Source organism: Protomyctophum parallelum (assembly GCF_964188405.1).
Source record: "Protomyctophum parallelum genome assembly, chromosome: 13".
Lineage (NCBI taxonomy): Eukaryota > Metazoa > Chordata > Actinopteri > Myctophiformes > Myctophidae > Protomyctophum > Protomyctophum parallelum.
In genome coordinates, this window is record NC_139708.1 from 43,646,724 (window position 1) to 43,658,788 (window position 12,065).

At 46.5% G+C, this 12,065-nt stretch overlaps 1 protein-coding gene across 1 annotated transcript in view; it reads right to left on the reverse strand.

Annotated features, from left to right (window-relative positions):
* Window positions 1-334: 334 nt before the first annotated feature.
* Window positions 335-12,065, reverse strand: part of stx1b (syntaxin 1B) — a gene marked incomplete at its 3' end in the record, with an annotated part of 103,100 nt that continues 91,369 nt past the window's right edge. Inside the window, exons 6-10 of the mRNA XM_083779496.1 lie at window positions 5,989-6,097; window positions 3,924-3,997; window positions 2,566-2,703; window positions 1,275-1,385; window positions 335-415 (exon numbers count right to left, since the gene is read on the reverse strand). Coding sequence (XP_083635622.1) covers window positions 335-415; window positions 1,275-1,385; window positions 2,566-2,703; window positions 3,924-3,997; window positions 5,989-6,097 — 513 coding nt within the window. The remainder of the gene's footprint in view (window positions 416-1,274; window positions 1,386-2,565; window positions 2,704-3,923; window positions 3,998-5,988; window positions 6,098-12,065) is intronic.

The following is a 12,065-nucleotide window of genomic DNA, read 5'->3' on the forward strand; positions in this document are numbered from 1 at the left end:
ACATTATGTATTTATGTCAGCTATAATGCGGTGGCGTTTTTTGTATCGTTGGTATATATATATTTTTTTGTCTTTGTCGTTTTTGCAACCCCCACCCAACACCTTGGTACGTCGGCTTTTTCCCCTCATTGGATAGCATTCTTGTTTAGCGTGGTGTTTAGGTTGTTGTTGGTTTGTTGTAGTTGTGTAGGTTGTTGTTGTTGTTGTTGTTGTTGGTTGTTGTAGTTTTCTTTTGTTTTTCTCTGCTGGCTGTCAATTGGGACGGTCGGTCGTCGAGTTTCGCTGGGTTTTCAGTCGTCATGGCGGCAGCGGCGGAGGCAACGTACGGGGCTTTCTAGAAGCCCAGCGTGCCTCCGATGCTAGACGCCAGGACCACGCCCAGGATTACACAGCAGATGATGATCATGATCTTCTTCTGCATGGGGCGAGAGAGAGAGAGAGAGAGAGAGAGAGAGAGCTGTTCATATCCCAGAAAGTATACAGCATACATCGTAGAGTAATAAAATCCCACCCGGAAGAACCGTCTACTCCCGCGTTTTCTCCGGTTTGGGCACCAAAATGTGGTGCGGAAGTAGTGCGAACGCGCTCAACGTTACAGCCCAGCTGCACGGTCCCCACTATCACTTAATGCGGCCCCCAGGTTAATATCAGAATACTGATTTTCCAAACATGCAAACATGTCCCGCTTTAATTACTTCAGTCTATACTGTATATGTAGTATAGGGCAGGCTTTCCCAAACTGTGGTGCATGCGCGCACCACTTTGGGTGCGTGAACAATCTCTAGGGGGGGTGCGCGACATGAAAAGGGTAATGGCGGACAGTTTATATGGTGTTATTGAACACAAATAGCGAAATCGGTAAAACACCGTTTTACGGAGATGTATAGAGCCGCTCCATGTCTCATACTCTCCGTGTCCGAGAGAGAGAGAGAGAGAGAGTGCAGTCAACATTCTGACTTCCAATAAATTGCATTCGTGTTGTTCCACGTTTTGCTTTTTTGGCAATGTAAACGTATGTTTGAATTGAAAATATGACAATAGTTCTGACTGGGAGTTACAGAGACGGCCATGATCTGGTTTGTACTGTCCAGTAACAGTAACAACATGCAGTAGCCTTTATGGCTGCTTCAGGGCTACTGCAGACGGCACCCCTGGATCCGTACAGGTGTGTACGTGTGTGTGTGTGTGTGTGTGTGTGTGTGTGTGTGTGTGTGTGTGTGTGTGTGTGTGTGTGTGTGTGTGTGTGTGTGTGTGTGTGTGTGTGCAGTACCAACCTTACGGGCCTGGCTCTGGTACTTGACGGCCTTCTTGGTGTCAGACACGGCTCGCTCCACATAGTCCACAGAGTGTTCCACGTTGTACTCAATTCTGTCAATCATCTCTCCCTGCGCACACACACACACACACACACACACACACACACACACACACACAGCACACACACACACACACAGCACACAGCACACACACACACACGCACACGCACACAACACACACACAGCACACACACACACACACACACACACAGCACACAGCACACAGCACACACACACACACACACACAGCACACACACAGCACACAGCACACAGCACACAGCACACAGCACACAGCACACGCACACACACACACACACACACACACACACACACACACACACACACACACACACACACACACACACACACACACACACACACACACACACACACACACACCATTAGTATGCAACATACAGTACAAGCAACGAGCACATATACCGATTAAGTACAGTACATGTGAGCATTGTTAACTTCCGATGTCACCACCCTGAATCTTCCGGTTATTTCCTGCTGCTTCGTCGTTAGCCTCTGATAACTACTCCTTGTCTGCTGTGTGAAGTCATTTCACTCATTCTATTATTAACCGATTGCAAGAATAGTGCATTCTGGGATCAAAAGGTGAAATTGCCTCTGCTCCTGGCTTAACGCGGCTGTCTCCATCTATCTGTCACTGCCTGTGTGTGCGTGCGTGTGTGTGTGTGTGTGTGTGTGTGTGTGTGTGTGTGTGCGTGCGTGTGTGTTTGTGTGTGACACAATTGTATCGCAGAGATTTTAATGCATTTGTTTTACTTGTCTTCTGCAATGCACTAGGATGAATAAGTGTACCGATCCGATGACGTGATCGGAAATCGAGGCCGGCCACGTCATTTCCAAGTGATCGGATCGGGGGAAAGAAACGCGATCGGGACATCCCTATAGTATCAATATTATATCCATATAAAGATTGGATATTGTCTGCGATTTGGGATGTTGTACTTATTGTGATGTGGCATAAGTGTTCTATAAAAATAGAAATACCGGATCGGGAAAAAAATCGATATCGGCAGATACTCCAAATCAAATGATTGGAATCGGATCGAGGAACCGATCTACAAGCTCACAACGTTGTGAGCTTGTAGATTGGCTATTTTCAGCATGCAACCAATAAGTGTAAAATGACTTATACTGGATCTCTTGACCCCTATAGTCCCTCCCTAACATTTGAGTCTAGTTTTTAGTGGAGGAAGAAAACAACGCTGGTCGTACCTGGCTCTCCACCAGCATGGCCATGTCGACGAACATGTCGTGGAGTTCGCGGATGCTGTTTTCCAGTTTGATGATCTCAGTGTGCCGGGTTTCGATCTCATTCAGGGCCTGCTTGGTCATCTGAGAGTCCATCTTGATCTGCGGGGGAGGGGGAGGGGGAGGGGGGGGGGCAGGTTCGGTTCGGACAGGACGTTATAGGACGGGCGGTGATTCACAATGACCCACGTACCGGATGGACCACCGTCCGACCTCAGCAGCTCTCCCTGTGACGTTCTCAACATGGCCTGCTGTTTAGCTGTTTAGACGAATGCCAGACCGCTCGCCCCTAACAAAACACGCTCGCCCCCCCGGGGGTCAAATTGACCGTTGACCTCGGAGCGGTCGCCACCATGGTATTCCTAAAAATGTAACTTCAGTAAAACTATGCCTAAACCTAACCTCGTTACCTTATTCTTAAATTTAACCTCAGTATAAAACTATGCCTAAACCTAACCTCGTTAACTTATTCTTAAATTTAACCTCAGTATAAAACTATGCCTAAACCTAACCTTGTTACCTTAGTTACCAGTGCAGGTATTCTAAACCAACAAACCAAAAATAATTATGTTTTCAGGATTTGTTTCAGTATTAAGCCTAAATTATACTCCGTAGTATGACGGTGTTGCTTGCAGACGAGAACAGATCTTGTGCGTTGCAATGCATTGCTAGCGTAACCACTTAACAGCTATACATACTTCGCTACACGACGAATAGCGAAAACAGCACATCTACAAGCTCACAAGGCATCACACTGTGACACGTTGAGAACTTCTAGATCTACTGTTTTAGCTATTTTAACCAAAATATAGTGTTTTCTTCAAAACGACAAACAACAAAGAGAATGCAAAAAAGTCAACGTGAACGAACAGTGCGTCACAAGGGTTATGACACCGGCCAATACCAGAAGACACTAAAAGTCACGTGATCGTGGTACTGGCCAATGGCACGTGGCCCCTGCAGACGTGTGGTGACTTTTAAATTGAAGCGTTCGTCTCAGAGACGTGACGCATGCCCTTCAACGTAAAAGCCCCCGAGCGCACTGTTAACCCTTCATGGTTGTTGCTCCGTCGCGCCGCGGCGTCGCGTTTGCTAGCTTGGCCTCGGACGCGGCCGCGCGGCGGAGCACAAACCCGGGGCCTTTCTCGCCGACAACCTCACCGCCGTCGTCCCATATATGGTCTGGACGTCATGTGACCCGTGACCTGCGGCCGTGTTCACACAGATGTCACAACGCACCTCCAGAGCCAGTCGCTGTGCGTCGCCTATGGCGGCCGCAGCGTAACGTGGCGTTGAAACGTTAGCGGGGTGCGTTTGCTTACATCATCGGTGAAGATGGCCAGCTTGCCACTCTCCAACATGTCCTCTAGCTCCTCGTTGGTGGTTGTCCTCCCGGCTGCAGAGCGCGCACGCACGCGTATAGGCACGCACGTACACACACACACACACACACACGCACAGACGCACGCATAGGTACGCACGTACGTACACACACACACGCACACGCACGCACGCAGGCACACACACGCACACACGCACACACACGCATGTAGGCACACGTAGGTACGCACATACAGACACACACACACACACACACACACACACAGACAGACACACACGTAGGCAATAGGCAACGCACACACGGACAAGCGCACAAACACGCGCACACACAAACACATGAGTGCACGCACACACGCAGGGGTAAGTACACACACACACACGCACACGCACACACACACACACACACAGAGAAAAACACGGAAAAACACAAAAGGACACACACGCACACACACACACAGGAAAACACCAAACAGGAATACGCACAGATACAAACAGTTATTTATATGCATGCACACACACATGCATATACAGGAGAGCATGCAGGGAGGAGGAGAGAAACAACAGAGAGACACTGTTAGTGGCATGGTCGCATTTTACTACACCACATTAATGTCACACACACACACACAGGTGTGTCTGTGTGTGTGTGTGTGTGTGTGTGTGTGTGTGTGTGTGTGCGCGCGTGTGTGACTTGCATCTGTCACGCTGAAGGTCAGAGCTCCACTGCTGAGAAAATATCTGCACCACCTCTGCAGTCTGCATTTACTCACGAGTGTGTGTGTGTGTGTGTGTGTGTGTGTGTGTGTGTGTGTGTGTGTGTGTGTGTGTGTGTGTGTGCGTGCGTGCGTTAATCTATCTGCATTTTGTGTTACCGTCGCATTGTAAAACAACATGATATGAGGACTGGGGTTATAACCGTCTGTGTGTGATGTATAATCATCTCATCTATAATGATCACTCCTTTTAATTGACTGGCGGATCTGCAGCTGTTCATGTACACACACACACACACACACACAGCCAAAAGTCACTGTCGCCGGGGAGAAACCTCGACGTGTATACACGTCTTTTCTAATCAAACCGCGGGGTGCCTACTGCCTATGACGTGTATAGGCGTCTTTAGTGCCGTGATCCTCCCTCCCCCCCCCCCAAAAAAACCCCCAAAACATTATCATTATATTATTATTATTATTATATAAATTATATTATTATATATCCTAGTATTTTGATTATACTAGGAAGAAGATTTCATTTCAAAAAGGTTTATAGAAAGTGTCAAAATGATGTTTTTCACCTTAGCACCGCCCACCTGAACTTAAGCCTCGCCCACAGCTGTTATTGTATGATAATGTGGGAGGGGTTAGGGTTATGATGTCACTAAAATTGTGTTACACAGGGAAGACATATTTGAATATTCTAACCACACCTGGGGGTCTATTAGAGTAATGTTAAAGGTATATTCAGTGATTTCACTCAAAAAACCTTAGGTTTCGTTTTTGGCTGTGGGACCCAGCCTTTCGTCCAATCAGGATAGAGAGTCAAAAACTAAACCTAAGGTTTTTTGACCCCCAGGGGTTAACTGGGGACAGGGAGGAACTCCTTATATGGTCAGCACACTCTATAGTAGGGAGGATTATCACAACAAAACAAAAAAATAAGTGATATTTGAATTAAGTGAAATCACTGAATATACCTTTAACTCATGCAAAACAGAAAAAGTACAAAAATCACGGCACTCCATCTTTAATGATATCAAACGAGATAGCTGAACTTTTCTTTTTGCCGTGCCTTATATGGAGGAGGCGATGTGTCCTGTACACCCGTGATCTGTAACCTGAGACAGTTTCCCAAGTTCGGGCATCTACTGTCGTTTGTGTTCGAGAATTTCTCGTTAAATGTTAAACGCAAAACGAAGACGTGTGCGTGCGTGTGTGTGCGTGTGTGCGTGTGTGTGCGTGCGTGTGTGTGTGTGTGTGTGCGTGCGTGTGTGTGCGTGCGTGCGTGTGCGTGTGTGTGTGTGTGCGTGCGCATGGCCGCGTTACTCACTGATCTCCAGCTGTCTCTGGATGCGGTCCTTGCAGCGGTCTCGGTACTTGGACTGCGTGGTGTTGTACTCAGTCATCACCTCCACGAACTTACGTGACAGCGTCGAGTGCTGGGCGGACAGACGGATAGAGAGAGAGAGAGAGAGAGGGAGGTAGAGAGACATAAGGTTAGTGATGATCAGTATACACTGTAACCGGATGGACTATACTCTCTGGCCTTTACTGAGCAAGCTCCACAATTTTGGCCTCATCTCACTTTTGGCGCCCTCTGGAGGCTGACGTGTGTCTGTGTCGTTGCCTGTGATCAGCAACCTGCATTTCTTTCATTTCATCCCTGGTGTTTCACACATGCATGCAGGCCAGGTCAGGTGGATGTGGTACTGAGGTTAGGGTTAGTGTCTGTGAGGTCCAGCATTGGTCAAATGGTCACCACCAACACGTGTCCCTGGGGACATTCTATGTCTTTGGACACAATTATAAAGTTCGTATTTTGATCACAAGACCCAATTACTGAATGTCACAGTATGTTTTAACAGAGGCGCGACAGCCAGACGAATTTTCCGGAAGTGCATTATGTGTCAACGGGACCCGGCAACTACTGGCGATAGAGGCGATAGCAGGCGAACAGGCGATGGTCGCAAAAGTGGGCGGAGAAACGTCGGCCGAAAAGATACAAATAATTCATCTTTTGGGGCGACGTCGCCCGGCGATGGTGTTGCGATTGGGCGATAGCAGATGAAATTCAAGCGACGCTCGCCGTTGGTCTCTAAGGTCTCCCGCTGTTAACCCATTCTGAACGGGCACCCATTTTGGTGTCAGCATCATGTTATGCTTTAAGCTATTGAAAAATAGCAGATCTACAAGCTCATATCGCGCCCACCGAGTGGCGCGATACGAGCTTGTAGGTCTGCTATTTTTGAAAAATCGAAGAGCGACTGACATTTCTAGAATCCGATCTCGGGTCAGAATGGGTTAATCAGACCAGCGGGTGTCCAGTGGAAACCTCCGTATGAATCTGATCTCAGGTCAGAATGGGTTAAAATGTACAGTAAGTCTCCAGGTTTTCTTCAGAATATGTACAGTATGACAGTTATTTATGACGACACCATGGCACACTATAGGAGTCCAACTACTACTAATGGTTATCAAATGCTCAACCCATTCTGACCTGAGATCAGATTCATACGAGGTTTCCGCCGGACACACACTGGTCTGATGAACCTATTCTGACCTGAGATCAGATTCTAAAAATGTCAGTCGTTCTTCGATTTTTCAAAAAATAGCAGACCTACAAGCTCGTATCGCGCCACTCGGTGGCGCGATATGAGCTTGTAGATCTGCTATTTTTCAATAGCTAAAGCATAACATGATGCCGACACCAAAATGGGTGCCCGGTCAGAATGGGTTAATTCGCATAAGGACCCCATTATGAACTGAGAGTGTCCATTTGGACATAAAGAGCTATAGCCCATTCAGGTCCAGCTCTTTATCTGTTTCCGGTAAAAAATACTGTATTACTGTCCACTCATTTTCTATGTCCGTGACATTTTGTTGTTGTTGCTTTTGACAAAAATGTCCACCACAGCATGCCAAGTGAGGTCAGGGTTGGGGTTTAGGATGGGGTTATTGTACAGTGTTTGTGAGATTATTCTATTATATTCTATACTATTCTATTTTTCTAGCCTTGCTACATGCCGAGTTATCTGCTTTGATGGTTGAAGGGCATGTGTGTGTGTGCGTGTGCGTGTGCGTGCGCCATCATTGTATTCATCTCTGCACTGGGATGAGTGATGCTACTAACTAGACACTGTCATTGTGTCTTGTGGTGTTTGATTGTGAGTTCATTGTATCATATCTGGTTTATTTTTATCTATCTAATGACTTTGACTTTCCATGATGTACGGCAACCAGTCTGCGTGTGTTGTTTTGTGCAGTGGCAAGTGTGTGAGTGTGTGTGTGTGTGTGTGTGTGTGTGTGTGTGTGTGTGTGTGTGTGTGTGTGTGTGTGTGTGTGTGTGTGTGTGTGTGTTTGTGCCTGCGTGCCTGCGTGAGAGCGTGTGTTCCCTCCATCATGACGTTAGGTACTGTATAGGCCTAAGTGCTGATACTGCAACGCCTGGGGGTGGCTGCAGCAGTACCTACTCTCCACCACAGGGTGGCAGAGTGGAGCTCGCTGACACAGAAGACAGTATAATAGAATGAATCGGCATGAATCTTTAAGGGGTGAATAATAAGAATAAACGGTAATGTAACGGTAACAAAAATCTATTATTCATGGGCTGAGTTGAGGACATATAGTGTCATATATACCACAGGTCAGACACGCCATGGGGGACTAAAGAGACTTTAAGCTCACGTAATTCTCGCGTGGCTCAATCTCCAAATTCAGTAAAGTATGGCAGCCTTTTTCTGTGGCATGTTTGCTGAGCTCCTTACACTGGTGCCAGGCACGTGCAGAGGGCGTTCGAGGGGCAGGGGCTGACATCCCATTAGAGGGCACTTTTTGGCCCTCAACGCGAGCGTGCGGTCTTGTTTCCCTTCAGGTCCTGGGTGTTCAATTCATAATCATGACATTACTTCACGGCTTCACTTGGTTGTTAAAGTGAAGGAGGATACAACGATATGACTCGATGCGAATGAACCCATTTAGACCTGGGAGCGGTTCTACAAGTGTCTTCTAAAGTTTTCTTTGGAAGTTTTCTCGAAAAACCTGTGTTTTCTGTGTCAGTCGTTCTCAAACATTTTCATGTCAAGGACCCCCAAGAATATTATGTAATTGGCCACCGAGCCCCATCTGGAAATATGTTGTTCCAGTGACCCACCTACAAGCTCGTTGAGCTTGTAGATCTGCTAAAAAAGGGGTTCCCGCCCAGAATGGGTAAAATAGTTTTACCCGAATCGTGACTAGAAGAATTGGAAAGGGAATGGTCAGAGTTTCAGCACTGACAAAGCAGCACACACACACACACACACACACACTGTGCCTCTGGAGGATAGATACACTGCATCCCTCCTCCTCCTCCTCCTCCTCCTCCTCCTCCTCAGTCACGAAAAGTCACAACATGGAGATAAGAGGTTTCTGCGTGACCGCGGCAGCGTCATGCTTAACCCATTCTGACCTGAGATCAGATTCATACGAGGTTTCCGCCGGACACACACACTGGTCTGATGAACCCATTCTGACCTGAGATCAGATTAAAAAAAATGTCAGTCGTTCTTCGATTTAAAAAAAAATAGCAGACCTACAAGCTCGTATCGCGCCACTCGGTGGCGCGATATGAGCTTGTAGATCTGCTATTTTTCAATTGCTAAAGCATAACATGATGCCGACAACAAAATGGGTGCCCGGTCAGAATGGGTTAAAAATAGACCCGGGGCCGACAGCGGGGGGGTAACTGCAACCAGCGGGTCGGCAGTGATCCCTTCAGAAAAGGTTCCATTTCTACGGTGGATGGAGCGCGCTGTACGCGTACGGCGGGCCCACCTCCTCATTCGTACAGTATATGATGATGACATTATCACCAGAACAGATTGGAATTTAATTAAAAAAAAGCTGCAATAATGTATATAGCCTCGGGTTCCGGGAGGCGAAACCGGGACCTATAATCAATCCTATATGGCATGTACGGTATAGTACGTCACCAGTCGGCTAAAAGAGCCGTGGCCCAGATTGGCAAGCGTACAATAAAGTATTAAGTTCTAAAGATGTGATTTTGAATAAGGCGTCTCCTGCACGTCGGGAGACCCAAACATCTGCTTCTTTTCTTTCTGTCAAAGACTGACCTGAACCTCCTCTTGGCCAAGAGGTCGCTGTCGGGACAGAAACCTCTCATCTCCATATTCAAACTTTTTGTTGATCTTTTAGTAAATGTTAATGCCCTACTACTTGACCACACTATACACAGCGTCACACAGAAGCATAACAAAGTACATACTGTATAGCGGATCCGCAAGCTTGAAACGCGTGTTTGGAACTTGTAAGATTGGCTACTTTTGGATTGTTTTTAGTTAGATTCCTGAAAAGGACGCATGAGGATTCCCCCCCCCGTCCGACAGAGACGATGTTGAATTTATGTGCCGGACGCAGAGCTATACTTGTTGACCAGCAATCGACCAGCAATCGACCAGCAATCGACCAGCAATCGACCAGCAATCGACCAGCAATCGACCAGCAATCGACCAGCAATCGACCAGCAATCAACCAGCAATCGACCAGCAATCAACCAGCAATCGACCAGCAATCAACCAGAAATCGTGGTGTTGGGTATAGATAGGATGGCAACTGCATCCTATACCCAACACCATAATTGCCAGTGGCGTGCACAGATAGACACTAGGGGGTGCTAGAGCACCCCCTGCCCTTTTTGGCAATGTGCTCTTAAAAAAAAAAGGTTTATTTTTTTCCCTAATTTGTAGCGTGTGGACCATGCGGTGACATTGATCAAATCTTGATAAAAAACGCTTCTACTATATTATTTAGGCCCCCCACAATCTAAAGATATATGTTTCTATGTCAGTGCACTGGCTCTTCGATAAATAAATAAAATAGCAGACCTACAAGCTCGTAGCGCGCCACTCGGTGGCGCGCTATGAGCTTGTAGATCTGCTATTTTTCAATAGCTAAAATGTGCTGCACAAGGTGCCCTTTTTCACTTGAGCACCTGCCCCTCTAAATGTCTGTGCACGCCACTGATAATTGCTGATTGCTAGTTATACTGAATTAACATTACATAACTCTTACTACAATGCAAAATTCACCTACACCTACACCTATGATATCTTACTACAGCAGCCTGGACCAGAATGATTTAGTCACAGTAGTAGTAGTAGTAGCAGGGCCCATTGTGAAATATTTCATAGCACGTGTCAGTGGATTTGCGTTGCTAGGGAACTGCATTGGGCAGAGTCGGTTACTTATATACCTGTGTCGGCTACTGATATCCACAAACTCTGTTCTGCAAACAAACTGCCCCGCCGATAGGATATGGTTCTGTACACTGTGGGGACCTCATGTTTTTTCGTATCGTTTCGTTTCGTATATATATGTGCTCTGGGGCTGCATACTTAGTCTAGACTAGTCATTGGTTAGACATGGGTTAAGGTTTAGGTGTGCTGCCCCGTGGGAGGTTAGGTTTAGGGTGAGGGTTTGAGATAGGTTATAGTTGTCTAACCAATGACTAGTCTAAACCAAGTACTGTCTAAAGTAAGTACTGCACCCGTGCTCTGTGTTTTGAACAGACTGTGAAGACGCGAATATCCCTCGGGGACAATAGAGATTATTATTATTATTAATGTCTATGCCCTCAAGTATGAAAACATCTACAGTCCTCCTCTTGAGCACAGAAAATGCCATGATCACTATCACAATTTACAATATTACAATTTAGACATTTAGCAGACGCTCTTGATCCAGAGCGACTAGAGCGGTGTCCACACTTGAGAGCTACTTTCAGCTCAACAAGATCTACCCACCTGAAAACATTATAGTACCATTGCTGAAAATGGCTTTGGATGGAATAGCGGTGCTAGCATTGCATTTAACCCATTCTGACCTGAGATCAGATTCATACGAGGTTTCCGCCGGACACACACTGGTCTGATGAACCCATTCTGACCTGAGATCAGATTCAAAAAAATGTCAGTCGTTCTTCGATTTTTCAAAAAATAGCAGACCTACAAGCTCGTATCGCGCCACTCGGTGGCGCGATATGAGCTTGTAGATCTGCTATTTTTAAATAGCTAAAGCACGACATGATGCCGACACCAAAATGGGTGCCCGGTCAGAATGGGTTAAGACAAATGCACTTGGAATGGGAAAGGGGGATAAATGGAATAGGTCGAGTTCTTTTTGTATTTCATTTGTAATCTATACCGACATTTGTGCGCAGCAACACTCTTGGAAACAGTTTGGGTTTGAGCTGACAGGCCCCTTTTTTTATCAGTCAGTCAATCAATCAAGTCAACTTAATTCAAGTGGCAGATGCCCCAAAATATATATATTTAAATTAAATATTCTTTAGGGGGAATGTCATGTGATCTACCTGCACAGCCTTTGTGATCTACTAGCCCATTCTGACCG